General features: G+C 41.8%; 1 protein-coding gene across 1 annotated transcript in view; it reads right to left on the minus strand.

Annotated features, from left to right (window-relative positions):
* The window catches only part of KLHL29 (kelch like family member 29), a 425,477-nt gene that overhangs the window by 260,004 nt on the left and 143,736 nt on the right, over positions 1 to 21,737 (minus strand). Inside the window, exon 3 of the mRNA XM_076332702.1 lies at positions 1,467 to 1,772. Coding sequence (XP_076188817.1) covers positions 1,467 to 1,727 — 261 coding nt within the window. The 5' untranslated portion in view covers positions 1,728 to 1,772. The remainder of the gene's footprint in view (positions 1 to 1,466; positions 1,773 to 21,737) is intronic.

Here is a 21,737-nt window from a genome sequence, read left to right on the forward strand (position 1 = left end):
GAAAGTCATCAGAAAATTGTCTAATAAGGTAATTTAGAAGACAGTTCACATTGAGCATATGATCAAAAGGCATTTAACTTGCTGTTCCTACCTCCTCTCCCCCAATAAATACATGGTTTACTGGCACTGCTACGCTTCAAAATGGCTTTGAACATCTGGGAGAAGGGCTGATCAGCTCCAGACAATCGCTGGACTCTAAGTAGACCCAGGAACAAAGGTCACGATAAATGAAATGACTGCTTTGGCTCCAAAATTGCCTCAATCTTCTCCAGACAAAGCATGATTGAAATGCATCTATCTGTGGATAGCATCTGGAGAACTCGAAATATGTTTTGATCAGAATCCGATTGGCCTCTTTCAAATGAAAATAATTTGAAGATGCTATGGAAAATTTTTAAAACCAATCACACTGTAAACTTCAGCCTAATGTTTCCTTCTGCAGCATTGACCTTGTTTTTCTACAGTGTGAAAAAAAATCAATATAATAATGGTACTGCAGTAAAATTTCAGCTTGCTCTTGGCTTACTTTAAATAACTTTGTCTCCTTTCCCTCTGTCTGCGTCTGCTGTATTTGGCGCTTGCAGTTATTAAAATGAAACCAAGTTGAAAGAAAATGTTAAATATCACAAAAAGAAAACCAGCAGTGCTTCTGGCTTACTTTGCTAATGCTGTGGTCACCTTTACAATTTGCCAGGGTTTTCTACTCCCCAGCTGTTCTACCTGAATTTGCATGCAGAAAGAAACCCCAACTTTGGAATAACAACTTGTACTTTGCAAATTTAAAAGCACTAGATGTTTAGAAAAACAAGGAAAAGCCACCCTCTTCCCTCCAATTATATATTAGAACAAAAAAGCCCAATAGTTCACCAGTGATTTCAATTCTTTGCTGCTTAACATTTTCTTACTCCTTAGCATGCATTTCTGCACAAATGAGAGAGCCTGGTTATAGCAGTCCCACTGTTACACTCCAATCTGCACTACGAACGAGGCTTTGAAAACCTTATAGGAAAGTACCAACTAAAGAGGAGTAAAAACACCATTCAGCCAAAATTATGCCCTTTGGTCACTTTCCACTCCCTCTGGATGAAAACCACATCCACTTGTTGTCAACCACAGCTCTGCCTTGGTCAACAGACAAGAAGAGCATTCCCAAAAGCAAAAGTGGGAACCACACGTTCCAGGGAAAGCAACAGAAAGCCCAAAGGTAGGCAGTGCTGAAAGGAAAGAAGCATTTGCTCTGCTTGGGCCTCTCAGGAGTGTGGGAACCCTCAGTCTTGGAGCAAGAACGACCTACTCTAGTGTATGCACAACACACAAAAGAATAAAAAAGACCTAGACTGCCCGTAGAAATTTTTTCTTCCTCCTCTTGGCTATACCATGAACACAGATTTTGCAGAGACAGATGAAGCTCCATCTCTAACATCTCTTCAACACATCAACCCCAGAAAAAAAAGCTAAATTCTTACTTTGGTAGTTGAAGCTGGAGACGAGTTGGCCACCAGGCTCGTGATCACATCGCTGTTGACAGTGGTGCAAGCGGCGGTGGCCGGGGTGGGGAGCCGGGAGGGGACGATGGGCAGGGGCAGCAGCCCGGGGCGGTTGTTGCTGTTGGTGCTCACAGCGCTGCTGCAGTTAGTGCTGCTGACGTGATTGCCGTTGGAGCTCCAATCCCGGCGATCCCACCCAGCCCGATAATCTCTTTCAAACCGGCTGTGGTGCCGTGACATCTCGATGGAGGGCAGCTTCTTCTCAAAAGGAACTTGAGAGCTTGCCTGAAAGATTAAAACAAAAGAGGTGTTAGGAATAAGGTCCCAGCACAGCAATTGTACTCTGTAATCACCAGGGCAAGTCCCTGCCATGCCTCCTCTGCTTTAGGAGAACACTGTTTCCCCCCTTTTCCCAGCTAAACGTCAGGAGGAAGAGAGTGATGCTGTAGTAAATGTTAATCTAGAACAGAAATGAGAGAGTATGAACAGCTACAAGCATGCAGTGGAGGAACCAATCCCTTAGACCTGAGGAAACACCATCTGCCCAAACTCTCCAGCAGAATAACAAGCAACAGCACGCAAATCATGAAAAGCCGAGTTAGAAGAAAATCATCATTCAAATCTTCTGACAGCAGGAGAATGTTTCCAACAGCTCTGTCTTGCAGTTTTCTCAGTAGCCTTCAGATCATTTCTGCAGCTCTTTTCTGCACCTGATGCGTGACCAAATATTAATCCTAAAGATCAGAGGGAGAAAAATCTACCTGCTAAGTCTATCCGTTACTTCTCTATTTTCAAAGCCAAATATTGCTTTACGCAGCCCCCTCCCCTTTGCTAGACCTCCTTACTGGAAGCTCCTACAGGAACGCTTCACCCTGTGACGCCTGAGCTCTCCGCAGTGTGGCTGCTCTGCAGGGCAGGCCAACATATCCTGTCTCCTCCCGTGCTTCTGGCTAGACTTAAAACACTTAACATACCTAAGATGATCAAATGACCAAGTCGCTTTGTGTGATCATCCCGTCCTTATCATTACTTACCTCCTCAGTCTTTGTTATCCATACATTTTATCTGCCAGGAGCAAGATGGCCAAACACAACGCTGGGAGTTGAGACTCCCAACATCTAATTCTAGTTCTGATAATTATATGTTCCGTAGCCTAGAACAGTTACTTAAGTCTTCCTGCCAAGGTCTCCTAACCTGCAGAATGGTGGCAATAATGCTATTTTCCCAGCAGAGTTCAGAGTAAGTGAAACTTTACAGCATTTGGAATTGAAGAACAGTATAAATAAATGCTAAATATATTTATTCCCATAAATAAATAATGAGTATCTAGGTCACTGCAGCATCTGATTTATTTTATTTGCATCACACGATCCAGTAAGTTCTTTGTAATAATAACATCAGGTCAGTTGAAGCAATTTTGTTTCACAAATTCTTAGATACAAAAATGGACAGTAAAAACATCTGCTTATAATGGCTGAGGAGGGAGCTGGAACCAAACTCACCCAGAAACTTAAAGATACAAAACTACTTAAGAGAGATATAACTTAGAAGGGGTATAAAACAGTGCGCCTATCAACAATGTTAGTTATTCACCTGGTCGAAATGAAAAAAAAAACCCCGACTATTATGACTAAGTAATTAAAGGTTCACCTGGTTCACCAGAGAGCTACTAGCCTGAGATGAAGAAAACTCTTCCTCAGTTAAAAATTCAATAATAAAATGTGTATTAAAAAAATATTCCCTCCCACAATCATTATCTTCAACAAAAGGCTGAATCAAATCTCCCAAGAAGCTGCATTTGCGATGGTTATGTTGCCCCTCTGCAGGAGTGAGCACCTCCAGCGAGAGCGTACACTGGGGACCACACAGCAATGTTGTAGATACTGACCACAAAATTAACATTCCTCTTAATACAACAGAGCCAGCCATTTTTTCTCCGGTAGGATTTGATGCAAGATTTGACTTGATGATTTGAGGGTTGATGATTCACTAATATTTACTTAGATTCTTCTTTCTTATATTTTTGTGGCCATCTGATACTTTAATTCAGAAAGCTCATTTCATATTTTCCAGAGGACTGTGTGGAAATGACAGCTATACACTGAACCCGGCAAAAACCAGAGACACAAGTGCTGTGAAAGACGCTGTAGTGGAAACAGAAACTTTTGTTTCAGTAAAGGTGAAGAATGAAAGTTTTTCCTCTAGTGGCAACCATCTCAGAATAAAATCAGTACCTAAAGATAGTGTCTTTAAAGGTTAGAAATTCCACAGGTATAAACGCCCTTCCTTTTGTTTTATAAACCTTTTGCAAAGCCAGGCAAAAAGGGAGACTGTAAACTGCAAGCTACAATTTCAAAATATCCTTTATTATTCCTTGCCTTTGGAAAAGTTCCCTTTTACATCTGCACGGTCTCCACCACTGTATGAAGGTATCTTTTTTGACTGTTTGGATGGTGGCTGTCAATTGAATGCCCTTCTCCATCCAAGCTCAAGGATCTCCACTAGCTGTATTAGTGTACTTCCTGACAAGGCAACTAGAGAGAACCAAATCACATATCCCCCACCCACACACACTTGAGCATATCTGACATTTAATTCAGTGGAGAGCAGAGGCACACACGCATATAAGTCAATAGCTAGCAGTTTTTGCCACATGATCCAAGACACCGTGCCCCCAGCAATTCTACTATCAGATGAGACTGACAGGCAATTACATCAATAACAAGCAGGAAAAAAGCCCGCAACTAAGCCACACATTAAGAAGTTTACTTAAAACCCACCACCCTCTTCATGAGCAAATTCACTTTGTCCAGCTACTGTATTTCATGGTGTTTCCAATAAAAATTAAAAGCCAGGGCTGAATGTCACATTTTTTTCTATGCTATACACTGCTTGTTTCAACATGTCATTTTTGGCTGGGTACAAAGACATTTGACAGCAACTAGATGTGCAGAAAAAACGGAGGGGATAACTATCTAATAAATGAGTATTCAACTGCTAGTGCTTACTATTAATTGTTTAAAATTAGAAACAATAGAAAATGCTCTCATAAATAGCTGCTGGGTGAGGTAAGAAATGGTTTGTGAACAGGCTAGCTAATTTTTAAATATATTTTTGGATCCAGAGTTTATGCTTCGTCTAGACTATTTTTGTCAAGGATCATAATCATAATAATAATGCTTTAAACATATTTTGTACTCATAAGAAAAACTTCTCCAACAAAGCGTGTCCCAAGCCAAGCATAATCATCACATTCCTCTGCACAGAACTTGACACAGGGCAGCATAAACCATCTTGAGAAATGGCAGTGACGGAGGCCAGTGGAAACCACACACAGACAGCAAGGAGGACAGCAGTCACTGTAATCAAAGATGTATGAGCATTTTCATCCCAACCCAGTCGTTACCGGTTCCAAAATATCCAATATTAGGCTAAAATTTTCCAGACATGGATTCTTTTGGATTTAATTTTTTTTTAAGACTAAACAAAAAAAAACCCTTTCTGTTGGGGAGACAGGGAAAAGGAGAAAGATCAATACCTAATACTTACCAATACCAATATCAATAGCTACAAATAATTCATATGTTTTCCCTTTTTAAGGGAAGTTTTCCTCAACATTCATATGCACGCATTTTTCTCTTAAATAGCTTCAGGTCCCTCTAAACAGAACTAAGGAAGAGAAAGAAGGTTTTTACCTTGTTTTTCAGACTTGGGGAACCCCCAGTGCTGTCTGCACTGAAGTCACTGCCCCAGCTTAGCCTTGGCTAATTATAGATCTATCAACCTCAGTTTTGGGGCCGATTTTTCAGCTAGCACAAAGCTCCCTGCTGCCACGTCTAGAAGTCAGGTTCTCAAGCAGATAAGCCTAAAGCTATCTCAGATACATCTACCCTACATCAGAGCCATAAAGCCGCAATGTAGACATAGCCGGCAACAGAAAGAACGTATGATTTGCGTTATCTCAGAATAGAAGTCCATGAGGAGGCATACTGCATGCTGTTACTGCTGCAAATCACTCTGTACAGCTAATTCAGCTGACATACTGTCTTGTGAAGGTGGTAAAGTCAATGAGACAGTCCTTCCCTCACTCTCTACTCAAGACATAATCACTGGAGTAGCCGGGTGTCTTTAATCTCGAGTAGAAAGGAAATGTGTGTTCCTGTTTGTCACATAGAATCAAAGGATTTTATTGTGCAGCCAAAAGGAACAAAAATGCTCTTCGAGGGAAAAAAAAAAAACCCACCCTACTAAAGAGAGAGAATGGAAGAGAGAGAAACCCATAGTTGTCACTGGATGAACTGATAAATTCAAAGCAAAAAGGAGATCAGATTGGTATTAAGGGAGAGCTGTGGAAAAGGCCATAAGCTAAAGAAGAGAGATCGAGCAACCAGAGGAAAATAAAAATCCCATGACAAAACTGAAACGAGATTTAGTGATATGGCAAAGCAAACAAAATGCCTATCTCAGTCCCCAAAGACTACATCGCTGTGTATGTGTTGCAAAAATCATGCTAAAACATAGACAGCCCTCTGGGTTTCAGAGAAGTGTTATGCAAAGTACTCTGGAGCCAGGCATGAGGATTATACATGCACCCGACCCCTTCCTCCACAATTTACTTTCACAGCAAGACGGGCTTGGGAGGGTAGGACAGGGAAGAGTAACAGAGTAATGAAACAATACTGAATGCCCTTCTGAGGAATGTGACAGGTATGTCTCCTAGCCCTCCAAGGCCAAAATATGCAATGCAGCAGGTGAGAAAGACCATAAAAAGAAATGACTTTAAATCTATCACTCTTGAGGGAAAGTAAAATGTGAGAGTACCCCTGCTAGAGAAAATAACTTTTTCTACGACGAGGAGTTTTAGACATGTCTCATATAAACAGCTTGCTCAACAATAAAATTTGAGAAAGTTTTTCTGCAAAACATGAGCATCTTTGGGACTAAAATGTGGGGCACCTACACAGATGACTACATCCAGCCTCCAAATTTACCCAAAACACTTTGGCCATTTGGAAATCCTCCTACCTTCTTAGTTTAAAACCACCTTCCTCCTGGTACTTGTTTTTCACCACATCTCTTATGCAAGCTCATTTGTTCCTTGTTTCCACAGCTTCCACACACATACACACAAGCAAGAAAAAGACCAGAGGCATTTGAGATAGCAGCGTGCTAACTATAGGCCTCTTACCAGGTTCAAACAGATCATTGCTGCAGATTTATTAAACTTAAGTGATTAACATTTCATTTTATGCTCAACACATTTAAACACAGCCCTTCTTCCCCCAAGCCCAAAACACTCACTGTTCTGCAGAAAAAATGTTTCCTATTCATGTTCCTCTAAATGACAGTCCGGCTCGAGCCTTAGAGCAGCTTTTTCCCTGCTCTCCACGCTTATCTAGTCAAGGTCTCCTTAAAACTCTGTCCTCACAGATATAAATATAAGGAAAAACAGGCTTTCAGCCAGTCTGAAGCTAGAGAATCAGATTTCTTAGACTCTTAGTCAACTTCATTAAGTGACTTCAAAAATAAAGGTCAACCTTTTAATTTAAATTTTTCCTGGGTAAGCATTTGTTTCTAAATTTACCTTTTAAATAATAACATTAGAGAAAGATGATAGGCAAGAGAGGTTGGGAGACAGAGCAACGGAAGTAGATACACGGTCATTAGGGAAATGGAAGAAAAGAAGAAAGAAAGTCTGAAACATTAAAATAAGCAGCTAAATAGCCTTACGTGTTTTCAGACTGGATGAACAGAAGCACAGATAAAATAGCCTATTAGATAGCTTCAAAAGCAGTTAAGTGCATGTAACGCCTGAGTATTTTATGAGATCCACACAAAAAAAAGATGAGGAAGAAGAGAGAGATTTGCTGTAATCAGATGTAGCACCGAAGAACTGTAACTGATAAAGAAGAAAATGTCTAAGTACCTAAGCTTGAATGATTTCAGATATACGCTGCAGGGAAAATGTTACTGGATGCAGTTTTATCAGAGCATACTGACACAACAACCTCTTCCTGAGGCACAGGACTGAAGATATAATTTATGCATATGCCACCAAAATCACATTGAAATATATCAACGTTACCACAAATTCTGGATATAACTCAATAGTAAAGTCATACAGGCACACATATTACGCACACGTAAACATGTCTTTAAGAAAATCTTACAAGTAAAATAGGGTACCAGTAGACCTGGCAGCTTCAGGAGCTACTCTTCACTTCAGAAGTGTGACAAACAAAATGTTTTATTCGAGCTCAACATTATTTATAACTTACAAAGACTTTCTTAGACACATATGGAATCACTGTTATAAGCCTACGTGGATATGACTAATCCATTGTCACAATTTTTACTTAGCTTCTTTTTTTCCATTTGGGTGACTTCATTGAAAGACTTCTTTGTTAGACAAAGGTAGAAGGAATCCAATCAAGAGATTCTGTAAAGCTGAACTACAAGCAGCTGTGTAGAAAGATAAGACACAGAAATATTTGAGGGGCAAGGAAACAACTTATTATCAAGCAAGGTCTACTTTTGTAAACCCGATTTAGTCTTGTAAACAGTTGTAAAGCTCTTGTAAAATCCAAGACAAGGCAGAGAGACTTGAGCTGCTTTGCTACAATCAGATCTTCAAAAAAAAAAGAAGAAAAAAAAGCCCAAATCCTAACCCCATAAGTGATAAAGGAGCAATAGATTTAAGAGATTATATAGGATTTAATTTTCCAAATATATGCTGGAGGAGGCAATGCTTTGCGACATTTGAAAAAAAAAATCAGAGCAGCAACACAACAGTGTCTTCTCAGGATAGAGTTCACTATGCAAGAAGCACAAATGAGACTTTTGCTTCTCTGTATCGAAATGTAGAAAAGTGTGTACACTTACTGTTTCTGAGTACTTAAGATGGATATGGAAATCTTCTCTTTAGATAAGTAAAAAGATAAACTAGACTATCCAACTGAAAAAAAACCAGCTACAATGAGAGTGAAACCATACCTTACCAGTCTGGTTTCTTTCTCTCCAAATTGGGAGAATATGATCTTCCTAAGTAAGGGGTTACTAAAATAGCTCTATGTGTATGTTTTATTACTAAGCTTCTTGGAAATTTATCTTCAATATGATCATTTCCTATATTTCATCATTTGCTTTCAAATGCTAATTCCTTTACAACCTGAGTAGAGTAGATAACACATCCTGCAACTCACTGATCATGAGCATTGGTAGGGTGAGAAAAATTCACAGAGGTCCAGCAGCATCTGTGGTCCTGCTGGTGACACTGTTGGAACAGAAGATGAACATCAGTCCCATCTTGAACCCTGCTGTGTGCCAAATTTGGACACACACAGCTATGGGGTTTACATCAGGCGCAGGGTTTCCTTCTGGGGAAGCCCCCCATCATCCAAGTGTCTTGGACTATTTGAAAGGCCTTCATCCACATCCTCAGATGCACTTATTGTCAATTATAAATTGATAGAAAATATGTCAAAATATACTGGTTTGAAATACGTATCTGGAGAAAATCCCTAACTCCATTCATCTCTCTTCAGGCTTTTATCGGAAAGATCTCCCACTTGATCTAGTTCTCCCCCTTGGCTTGTCGCAAACCAACCCCCCCAAAAGCTCAGAGCAGAACTTGATCCTTACCAGCCTCCATTCCCAAAAATCAATTCTAGCTGCCATTTGTTGCTGATTCTTGGGCTTTCAAAGGTCCTTCTGCAGCAACACAACTGGAATTTTGCACAGCAGTTTTCTCAATGAAAATCCACCAGAACTTTACACAAAGGCATAGTAACTTTCTCAGATGTCTCTACAGGGTCCCAGGTAGCTGGCACTGTCTGGAACTCAGCCTTGTTAAAAATGGGGAGAGAGAATAGCATAACGTTTCTCTGTAACACTCCTGCTTACAAAATACTGCCCAAAACATTGACTTCCCTAATTAAATTATCTCGTTAGCATGAAAAGCAAACAAAAGAAAACCAAATGCCAAAAGCTGCTATGTTAAAGGCCAGTTCGTGCAGGGTTTGTGCAGAAAGACTCACACGGCAGAGCCGGTGGCCAGCACCCTGACTCCTGGCACAGGGACTGGCTGAACGTCAACTGGTGGCCAGGGTCCAAAGATGCCCGCCGGGTAGAGGTAGAGGAGGGAAGATAGGGACATGACTAGATTTCTTCTGGGGAAATGGGCCATCTTCTCAAATGCAGTAAGTGGTTGCCAGCACCGGACACACCTAATCTCGCCTAAGACTTCATAGTTAATAAAGCAGAAACGTAGAATAAGCTACTGTCAGTGTTGCCAAGTGTCACACATTAAATCTCACAAAATTTAATTAACAGGATCTTGGCTCTTTTGGGGTTGGTTTCTTGTGGCGGGGAGGAGGAGGGGACTAGGTCTTCAAATTACATTTGGACAAGGCAGGAGAAATTTCCTTTGATTTACTGCCATTCTCAATTTTTCAGCCCTTGGGGAAGACTGATCAATCAGTCAAAACTATTAGAGGAGAAAGTTCTCTGGCAAGGAAAGGGTTAAATGCAGCATATTTTACAGCAAAGCTCTCTGGATCACCTGTGTTGCTGCAAAACTGTATAATAAAGAAACTGTACTTTGAATTTCCCTCTTAAGAGGATATTTTTGGGTCATCCCACCCCTGTCATTGCTCACATATAAAAAGCTTCAGCTAGCACCAGGGGAAGTAGTAAATTTTCTCTTCCAGGACTGATGCCCTCTGACCACACAGAGTTTTCTGACATTTTGTTAGAAGTAGACATGTATCACTCCCCCAAATCAAGACCACATGTACACTTACAGCTGAAACTAAGCATCTGGTATATAAAAAGAGCTTATTAGATGCAAAATGCCTCAGAAAAAAACAAGAAACATTCAATCTACCGAACATTAGACTAGCACAGTCCATATCAACATGCATCCAAGCACCTGCGAGGTTTTAACAGACACGCTGTTGTCTGAGGTAGGAAAGTGCAGTTATCCCGATTCTGCTGATTTTCATAGTCTGTGAATTTCCAGAGACTATGCAAGATCCCTACACCGAGGGTAATAACTACAGTTTTTCCAGTTTCTAGGGCCCTAAATGCAGGACTGTTGCTAACCTCAAAAGCTACCTCGCTCCTCATTTAAGGAGCCACATGTATTCTTGTCGCACTTTTGGAGGTCGTGAAGGGCCTGGAAATATGTCTCATGGAAATATGTTTCTCCACATATTTCCATGAGACATTTGTTTGCTTCATGGCACCGGTACCATCAGTACACTGGTACCACCAGTACATCAGTACCAGGCGCCCCTTTTCCTGGCTGGAAATATTGGACTTCTAGCTCACCCAGCAGACACTCAGGGCTTTCAAATCTAAATGTTCCCTTCCTGGTGCATGTCACTGAAGTTGGCCAGAGCCCATGTTATCTGTCCATCTGCAGTCACAGCTCATCACCTCTGTGTGGCCCAACCATGCTTCATAAAATGGATTGATTTTATTTTCAGTTGGTTCAATAGAATAAGTATCACTTACATCCACTTGCTATTTTCGTTTTGTTTTGAAAGGCGATGCTTCAAGAATTAGAGGGACAGTGCCACCATCCTGATGACTTAATACCACACCCAGTATCAAAGTTAACTGCTTCTCAGCTTGCTCCTGTGCCTCTTAGAAGCTATTCCTGTTATCACTTCTTCCACCACCCTCACTTAAAATTGCCACCAGCAACTCATGTTTTATATTTTTAACTGTCGGATGAAAACTGTTTGCTGAATGCAGTAAATCAGCAGCCTACTTTTTCTAGGCCAGAGGTCTGAAGCTTTTAATTAGCTGCTTTAGAAATAACATGATCAAATAAGAATCAGCTCATTTCTCAAAAGCATGAACCACTCACCATATCCCTCTCAAGATACGCTAGGTGATGTAAAACCTTTAAAAATTACAGACAGAAATCAAATCATGTTTGGTAATCACCTACTTAAATATGCATTTAAGAATACCAAGAATCTAGTTAAGAATACCACTTTAAAACTCCTAGATTTGCAAGCACTGGCCAAAATGTTTGCATTTTATCCTGAATAGCAATCATTCATTTTCATTCAACCATAGCTGTCAAAAACTCTATATGCAGTCTTGTAGTGAGATTCTTATATACATGCCAAATGCCTGTATAGCAAACATCTGGCCTCACTTCTGTTCCATGGATTTGCCAAAGCCTAAGTCCATCAGTTGTTTTTTTCTCGTGACTTTTATTTTTTTTTTCTCTCTGCTGTGCCTCAGGTCGTTTTTCTTAAAATGAAATCACTAAAACAAGCAGCAAGAGCGGAGGAAGGAGGAGTAAGAAGAAGAGCTGTAGCATCTGAGTAATCTTCCAGTGGGACTAATTTTACTAAGTATTTGTGCTACTGCTACCAGTCAATCACTACAAGTATTATTGAGGAACTAAAAAAAAATAAAAATTAAACTGCATTTAGCAAAGAATATTGGCATAGAAAGAAGGAAAAACACATATGCTCTTCTATAAACTAGAAGCTCAGTTTACTCAAATGTCCCCAATATCAATATAAAATGTATTAACGTAAAAAAAATAACTTGCTGTTCCCTTATTTTGCATTCATTTTACATCCGTACTTCTCCGAGGCAACAGATCAGAATGGTGCATTGCCTTCCCCTCGGGCCAAGTGTAATAAACAGGCAGGTGTAATATAAGGCTGCGGTGTCTCAGCTCTCCTCCCAAACAATTGATCTTCCAGGCCTACGGTGTAATTCAGTCTTGGTAGCTCCCTTCACATGCCTCATTCCTGATCAGTCAATTATTTCAAATCAAGCAGAATTAAAGTGTTATTTTTGTGAGGGGGGATGATATTCACCAGTGACCGAAGTGAAACTAATAAACTAATTTCCCTTTACTGCCTTGGGCAAAACAGAAAAATTCAAGTATATGAAAGAAAGACTGCAGCTGTTTCATCAGTATGTTGCCCAAACATGCTTGCAATTTACTATCTTTAAATTCAATTTTTGCTCACAGAACAATTTTGGAAACAGAACACAACAAAAAGAAAACAGCAAAAAAGGAAGCAACAAGGGTATATGACTCTGAAAGACAGAGCTGTGCAGTGCAAGCTTCCCGAGAGGAGGGGAATAGCACTCTCCTGTTCTTTGAAACAGAGCGTATTCCTCCTGCCAGTAGCAAATTTATCCAGTAGATGTCAACACCAGCAAAAAATATGTGTAAAGCCAAACTTAACAGCAACAGTAGTCTCTTCAATTTACAGGAGTGCATCAGAGGATAGTTTAATATTTGGAAGCATCACATACTTATTTGCTTTACTTATCTGTCCCATCCCTGCATCTTCCAGAACGGATCCGGCCTGGCCCATCTGTCAATAAACATGTAGAGTAAAATAATTTGGGTTTTGCTTTTAGAATAATTTTGTCTGGTTTGCTGAAAAATGGAAAAATTGCTCATGAGCAATGCTGGTCGCCAGCCAGCTGAACGTGAGCCGGCAGTGTGCCCAGGCGGCCAAGAAGGCCAATGGCATCCTGGCCTGTATCAGAAATAGTGTGGCCAGCAGGAGTAGGGAAGTGATCGTGCCCCTGTACTTGGCACTGGTGAGGCCGCACCTTGAATACTGTGTTCAGTTTTGGGCCCCTCACTACAAGAAGGACGTCGAGGTGCGGGAGCGTGTCCAGAGAAGGGCAGCGAAGTGGTGAAGGGTCTAGAGCCAAGTCTTATGAGGAGCGGCTGAGGGAACCGGCGTTGTTTAGCCTGGAGAAGAGGAGGCTGAGGGGAGACCTCATCACTCTCTACAACTCCCTGAAAGGAGGTTGTAGCGAGGTGGGTGTCGGTCTCTTCTCCCAAGTAACAAGTGACAGGACGAGAGGAAATGGCCTCAAGTTGCACCAGGGGAGGTTTAGGTTGGACGTGAGGAAAAATTTCTTCCCTGAAAGGGTTGTCAAGCACTGGACCAGGCTGCCCAGGGAAGTGGTTGAGTCCCCATCCCTGGAGGTATTTAAAAGATGTGTAGATGTGGTGCTTAGCGACATGGTTTAGTGGTGGACTTGGCAGTGTTATGTTAACGGTTGGACTTGATGATCTTAAAGGTCTTTTCCAACCTAAACGATTCCACGATTCTATGATTCTATGATTCTGTGTGATTACTTTCAGATTAGATCAGAGGAAATTTTTCAGAGGAGGAGCAGGGAGGCGGGTGGGCAAAATACTACGAGGTGCAAAGTGACGACTACAGCCAAAATCTTCATAGTTACTAAATATAACCTGAAGAGGTCTCTTCCCTTCCTACCTTTAGCTGCACGGTTAAGCAATGCAATGATTTCATGGATTTTGCTCTTTCCTCAAGAAGCTTCTCAGCCTACAACAGTGACCTGAGATTCCCACACTGACCCCAGGTCAACAGATACTTGTTGTTCCTGTAAGGTTTTTTTCTTTTTTGCAATAAACCAAGGACAGTCTGTTGTAAGCCTTTTAGTGTTATTATCACTCAAAAGACTGAATTTGCTGACAAGTTTTAACCATGCAAAAAAACAAGGCCATTGCTGTTGACACTTTTAAATCTACTATTAAGATCTGACTGTTTGAACAGCTTGTGTGTAGAATCTGAAGTACAGATTTCTGTTTCCTTTTTGTTTATTTTTAGATAAACCTTGTGTTTCTACTCTGCAATGTTTGCATTTGGCTGCTGAGCATGCAGTAATCGCATACATTATATGCATTGCTTAGAGACACTTTGCATCACAGCCCATCAGCTTTTTTTGGATAGATGAAAAGAGAAGGGAAATAACAGATCATTTTCCTGATTGATTAATCTTTCCTCACATTGCCATTTCCCCATAAACATGAGGAGGAAAACCAGAAGTATGTTGTGACATCTAATAGTGAGACATTGAAGCAAATTATTTTATTACTGCTACAAAACTTACTAAGGAGTTTGTTTTCACAGAGATCTAAAACATGGCAAGGAGACATAAATGAATATATTACAGAGACTTATCACTTTGAGCAGAGTTATTCCTCATGTGTAAACCTTACAGCTCCTAAGAGAAGCATACATCCTGTGTAACAGCAATGATGTAGTTGCAGCTTATCTAATCAGTTTGGCCAGAAATTCAGGCTCTTTGAGAAAGCAAAAACAGTGGTCAAAAGCTGAGACTGTGAATTACCATAATTTAAGCAATTCTTAGGCATCAGCAGAAGTGGGCACGGGAAGATCAGGCAAAGGTACTTTACTCCCAGTAAATAACCCTAACAGATGATGGCATGTGAGAGAATAAAGTCACAGCTCTAAACACTGGGGAAAGGCACAGAATGCAAAATCTAGCCCCGTGCGACACAAGGCACCAGCAGCACAACCTGTTTCGGGAAGCCACGCCCTGCTCCACAGCTCTGGGTGCAGGCATGTACTACCCAAGACGGAGCCATAAATAGTTTGGAGATAAGATGCATATCTTATGAGGCACACCGGAGTTTCGCAGCCTTGTATGAGCAATTCTTTTAATTACCGTCAACATTTTCTCTGAATCCCCATCTCAAAGAAGCAGTGGAAACTTTTGATTTGCTGTGACACCTTGATTGCCATGTGGATGAGTCACTGCACCATTCCTGTTAGTCTTATGAATTTATAGATTTTTAAGGCCAAAAAGCACAGGAGGCTATTACGATCACTCTACTCTGACTCCGTGAACAGCACAGCCCTCCCGCCTCATCCAGCAACCTGCCTGTCTGACAGAAATAGGGACTAGGTAAGTCACACATAAAATTTCAATATATGTCTAAGCTTGCCCATAAACACCTGAACAGTCCCCTCTCAAAAAAACGTAAAATTACTGATTATTGCAATGAACTAACATACCTTTCTCATCAACATCTCTTTTCCTAGTAGCTTATCTAAACTGGGGAGGCTGCAGGGGTGGTGTCTGCAGGAGGAGGCCGGGGGCTGCCCTGTGCTGCTCACAGCCGGTTCCAGCCGGTTCCAGGATGGCCCCACTGCAGGGCACAGCTGAGCCCGTCAGCCAAACTGGTGGTGCCTCTGTGAAACATTTCTAAGAAAGGGCGAAAACACTGCGCAGGCAGTGAGGAATGAGGAAAAAAGTGTGAGAAGCAGCCCTGCTGACACCGAGGTTGGAGAGAGAGGAGGGGGAGAAGGTGCTCCAGGCGCCGGAGCAGGGATTACCCTGCAGCCTGTGGAGAGGACCACTGTGGAAGCAGATATCCACACTGCAGCCCGTGGAGGACCTCACGGTCCTCTCCTCATGGAGAGGTGCCCATGCTGGAGCAGGCTCCCGGCAGGAGCTGCAGCCCGTGCAGGACCCACGCTGGAACAGGTTTATCCTGAAGGACTGCAGTCTGTGGGAGGGATCCTCAGAGCAGTTCATGAAAGACTGTATCCCATGGGAGGGACCCACGCTGGAACAGGGAAGAAGCATGAGGAGGAAGGAGCAGCAGAAAGGAGCTGTTATGGACTGACCGCAACCCCCATTCCCCATCCTCCCTTTGGGGATGGGGTGGTGGTGGAAGAGCTGGGAATGAAGGATTGTAGTTGAGCCTGGGAAGAGAGGGGGCCTGGGGGAAGTTGGTTTAACTTCTGGTTTTGTTTCTCACCACCCAACTCTATTTTAATTGGCAATAAACTAATTTTCCCCGAGTCAAGTGTGTTTTGCCCGTGACAGTACTTGGCAAGAGATCTCCCTGTCCTTGTCTTGACACATGAGTTATTTCATCTTATTTTCTCTCCCTGTCCTGTTGAGGAAGGGGATTGAGGGAGTGGCTGGGTGGGGGTCTGGACGCTGGCCATGGCCAACCCACCAGTGAGCAAAGTCCTGCAGCAAAAAAGAACTAATCTTTTTTTTTTCTTCCAGAATCTCCCGAGGCAGTTCACACACTCATTCTCTGTAGTAGTAGGGAGGAGGGACAGAAAGGACTGAATATTTCTGTATCTTCAATATTTTAGTGTATTTATGAAAGACACCATGGGGAAGACCTACATTATTACAAATGTAATTGTAATTATGGCTGGGTTTTTGCTTTATTACTTGCTTTGAAGACATGTGCTTTATTCCCAGTTTCTTACAAAATTTTGCTCCATGCACTGTATCATTATATTTTTGCCTATCCACTTGTAAATAATTTCTAAGCCGACGTAAGTGTATGAGCTGCTTGGAATGATCTTCATAGACGGAGTGCTCTACCAATTGCTTTCCTGAATAAAGTACATACCTATTGTATTTCCTTGATCTTCTAGGTAAGTAATAACATCCACTGAGGATGGATTAGACATATACTTCAAAATAATGCCTGTCTATAACTGGATGTCTTATTTCCCAGCATTCACATAATGGCCCCATTACATGCTTGATTACTGTGGCCAGGCTAAACAGAGTAATTTGTTTAGAAGTTACCTTTCCTTTTTTCTTTATTAGCAGAAAAGTCCAACTTTGTCTATTTACTGAATCCTATGATTTTCCAAAGGTTATTTTCAATGGTCCTGAAGACTGCCTCTGCTAATTCTTTAGAGACAGACTCTCCAGTGCATTTCCTTCAAAATTCTTAATACACAGTTTTGCAAGATGCCCTTTCTTCTCCCGCTTTGGTCTTCATTCCCAAAGTTACAGTTTCTAGCAAAATTTTCCTACACAAGGTTATCCAGTTCCTCATATTTTAATACAATGATAAGCATTTATGTGGCACTCTTCATCTTCAAAGCACTTTACAAACATTAAATATTTAATGCTCATGGCATCCCTCTTACTCTCAACCCCATTTTACAGGTAGGGAAACAGACTCACAGGTTAAGTGATTTTGTTTCAAGTCACATCACAAGTTACTGACAGATGTGAGACCAGAATACATGAGCTCAGATTTTCAGTTGCGTACTCAAAACTAGACCAGCCTTGTTCTTCCACTTAAATAATAAAAATAATAACGAAAAACCTTGGTCTTGTTCAGGGAGAATTCATCCATCTCTTTGGAGGTTCTGAATGCAACCCAAAAAAACACAGGAAAAGCACCCCAAAATGATCCAGGAGGGCAGCTACCAGTTTTGCAACCTGTATCCTCCCTTTCCAGTGTTCTAGAGGGAAACCCACAAATGTACATTATCAGAAAAGGGAACAGTATGTTTTCAAGCATTTACATACACACACACCACACATATATATTCTCAGCCACTACCTAAACTGAGAACAGAGACCTTCCAGCCAGAGAATTAGCAATTTAAAAACTGAAGTACGTTTCAAAATGGCATCACTAAAGAGCTTTAGTATTTGATAAGAAGATTATAGTATATTCAATTGCACACAGCAAAAGCCTTTTAAAATAAAGTGCAGGAATAGTGAAGCCAGGCATTTGCAACAAGATAACAAGAAGCTAATCGGCCAGTGGAAAAGGTGCGCTGTGCTGCAGAGAGCATTCAGGAACCAGTCAGGTTTCGAAACTCAAATCATGAGTGGGGTTTTTTTTTAGCTTTAACATTTTTCATAATCCAAGCAGGAGGTCTAAACACAGGCTGTATGCAACATTAACCGTATTTCCCTTTAACAGGCTTCTATGGGAACAAATGCTTAGTGTCAGGCTGGTACTATATGTCCATTTAATTGAGCTGAGAGAACTCTCCTGCCCCTGAAGAAAGCTCATCTCTTCTCTCCATGGATGTGACCATAGAGCTAGCAGATAATATTGGTCCCTCACTCATTATTTATACAACCACCTAATTATCTCCCAGAGACTCCCTGTTTTGTAGAAGTTTCTTTTTGGAAATGTCATCCGTTGGCTGAATGGAAAGCCAAATTCAGCCCTAGATACCGTGACAGTGAGTGCCGTATCCACTGACAGCCGACACTAGAGGATCCTTTGCTACGACATGCAGGAAGCGGCACAGGAGCCCGCAGCACAGCTCACAAGAGAGATGTGCTCCTGGCATTACACTCAGGTCTGTTTAAGATTTCTCCTGGGAAGTGCACACATGCAAGACCAACAGTACGAAAACATACTTAAGAGTTTAAGAGAAACATGGTATGGGTAGGAGCCAAAGATAAACAAAAAATATATCTGCATATTGCACAATTTCCTCCTCTGTGCCATTGGGTTCTGTCTTACTGCTTACATTGCTCCAATGCCACCATAACCAAACAGCCTTGATACCCGTTTAACTGTGACAAAATCTTCTGAGGTCAAGAACTCTTGTTATCCCTCCTCTTCAGCTGATGAACTGAGGGAGGAGAGAATGCGGACCAAAGCTAGAAGAAGCCCTCAGGTAGGAAGAGCACAGCTCAGACACTACATCCAATTTAAACCCATACAAAACCCCTCAAGGCTTACGTACCTCAGAGTCTGCAGGAAACCACATTTTTGCTAATAAAGCTATTTAGGTGCCCAATGTCCTGCTGTTATATAAGCCAAAGGGAACATCATTTGGACATCTATCACTGCAGGAACATTGGAAATTCCCAAATGAGGCAACAACTGCCCAAATCCCATGGTGTCATGTCATGAGCTCCTCCAATGCACACAGATGCTCCTAGCTGAGCACCGAAGGGAGGTAATAGAGTGTGACTCGTCCTACCGAGAGATCTGGTTTCCAGCTTTGGCTCCCTATATAATTCAAGCACGGGACATTAAAGAAATCTGCTGGGCTCAGAGGTTTCCATGCCAGGAGCTGGATGCCGATGCGCCCAGCACGGCTATGTGCATGGCACAGCACTGGGGCTAGAGCTCTCTTTTAGGTGGTACTGTCTCTTTTTTAACTCCAGCTTTAGGCTGAAGGCAAGGAATGGGTATAATCCTCTGCTCTCTTGAGATGTCCTGTGTGACTCTGGGCTCAGCTCAACAGAGCACTGGAGCTCACTGGAGACAGATAAGAAAAACAACTAAAGATGCGCCAATTTAGCACCATGCCCCCACCACTCTGCTAACAGAGCTTTTGGGCAGACTTAGCCAAACCCCACATCTCAGCCAAAGCCCATGAGGGAGGACACTGGTGTTTCTGCTGCCACCACTCTTTGGGACTGAAGCCACGGCAATTTAGCAAGCGTGCCATTATCTTCCTCAGGCACACACATGCTCAGCTACTGCACGACGTACATGCTTCCGCCTTCCTGGTCAGAAGGAGGCGCTTTTTTTGCCATTTCATTTTTAAGATTATAGGATTTACACAGACATTGGTAAAATATTTTGTAGCACTGCCATTAAACAGCAGACTGGAGGCAACACACACATATTATGAAAGCTATGTCATTATAATATGTAGCTTTTCTGTTATAAATTACATTGACCAGCTAAAGTACAGGTTACAGTAAAGTCTACACAAGTCATGTTGTGTCAGTAATGTGCATATGGAAGGAAAAAGAAACAACAATTTCCCTGTGGATTTTAATACACTTAGCAAAATGGCCAAGATTAAATTCCTTGGGGAGGGGAGCCAAACCGTATTCATGAAGTCACTGTGTTTTTTTAAAATGAGAAATACAACTATGCAGTTGTCACAACTATGGAAATATCAAATAACACCGAATTAAAGCCCTTTTCAGGAATGTGCAAAACACAGCTTGCTGTTACTGTCTGTTTTTTAATCTTGAACCACTGGCTCTCTGAAGCAACCAAGAAAACTTGACTATCTTACTCCCTTGCCTTACAAGCCATTTAAAAGGTACCATGCCCATCCCTCCTCCTTTCTAATATCAGAACTCAGAGGCAGCTCAGGACTCCTTGCCTTGGCAGCAGCGGGGTCTTGGGGTGATGGGAAAGGCTCAAGGGAAGCTCAGTGAAGGAGGTCCCAAGTTAGCTTGGAGGAGGATGGGGAGGGAGAAGGGGCAACAACAGACCACCTTCAGATGCAGCTTAAAGTTGGGACTCTGTGGCATGGAAGAAGGCCCCTTGCAGCCTTTCCCAATTTTCTCCCCCAGTGTTGATCATTCTTTCAATCAACTTTTTTTCCTCTATCCTTACCACATCTCCATTTTGTCTCATATTTCTACTCACCACTTCCCGTTCCACCACGTGCCCCTTTTCAGGTCCCTTTCCCTCATTGCTTCATGTCAAAGTAAGAATTCATCCAAGACCTTCCCTTGCCCCTAGACAAGACTGACCCAAACAGGCGGTTTGCAAAACTTTGTTTTCTTTACTTGGCTACTCTTATCTTTTTGACCTTTCTTTTTCCATCTTAAAATCCCTAAATGAAATCATTAGGTGAGCAAGAGTGACCTGATGTACCAATAGTTTGGCAAGCTGACACCATTAAAAAGAAATAAAGGACTCATATCCTATTCTCAGATGTAGAGAGGAGAAAATAGAGGTGAAGAAGCAGGTGGGAATTTAGTGGTGATGAAATGGAAATGACAAACTTATAATTTATTAAGCTTCTAAGCATAGTTTCATCCAAAAACCAGGGGAAAAAAAAAAGTTCCCTCCTAAATAAGGTATTTAGCAGAAACCTTTAAGAGAACCAACAACCCCTTTCTCTCCCAATTCAGCTAGCTACTGCTAACCCCTCACAGGAGACTTTAGTTTTGGACAATTAATTTTATTAGCTTAGAAGGGAAAATTTCAGCGGCCAGCAGGAAAATGTGCCAATTGACCAGCCATTTCTATTTGCAATGGAATTCATGGAGTTAATTCCCACAGTGCAGTTTGTTCCAGGAGCACCCCTGCCACATCCCAGTGCCTGGGTGCAAAAGTTGGGCCAAAACTGGTGATGATGATTTTGTAAGTAAAAACAAAGTATTGGCTCTCTACAGAATTGTTTTAAGGATGGCATACATTAATTTCTTCTTTTCTGCATTGCCTCTGCATACACGCTGCTGGCAACACGACAACATATAAGCACTGAATGTTGTGCTTAGTAGCTTAAGAGCTCCAAGACAGATTGTCATTTTGCTCATTATTCCTGGGCCAAAATGTGTTTTCCCAGAAAAAAATAAACCAACCCCCTCCTCCCAAAACAAATACACCCCCCTTCCCCCCTGCAGTTGTCTTCAAATTTCGAGAAGAATTGGAGTGGCACCACCCTTGGAGGAGGCAAAGGAGGGAACGCATCCTCGGGAGGTTTTTATTCTAGACAGAGAGGTTCTCCCCGAGAGAGCTTTTTGCCAACTCATGGAGAGTTTGGAAAATGAAGGCAAAAGCCTCCCATTTGACTGAATTCAATGGGAAGGCAGCGCGGCACACGGAGCACTGGGGCAATTTGCTTTTGGCAGCCTATTTTGCTAAGTAGGTGGGCTGCAATCAGAGCCAATTAGAGGTTGACATTTTCTTCCTTA

The sequence above is a fragment of the Aptenodytes patagonicus genome, chromosome 3 (genome assembly GCF_965638725.1).
Source record: "Aptenodytes patagonicus chromosome 3, bAptPat1.pri.cur, whole genome shotgun sequence".
In the NCBI taxonomy this organism is placed as follows: domain Eukaryota; kingdom Metazoa; phylum Chordata; class Aves; order Sphenisciformes; family Spheniscidae; genus Aptenodytes; species Aptenodytes patagonicus.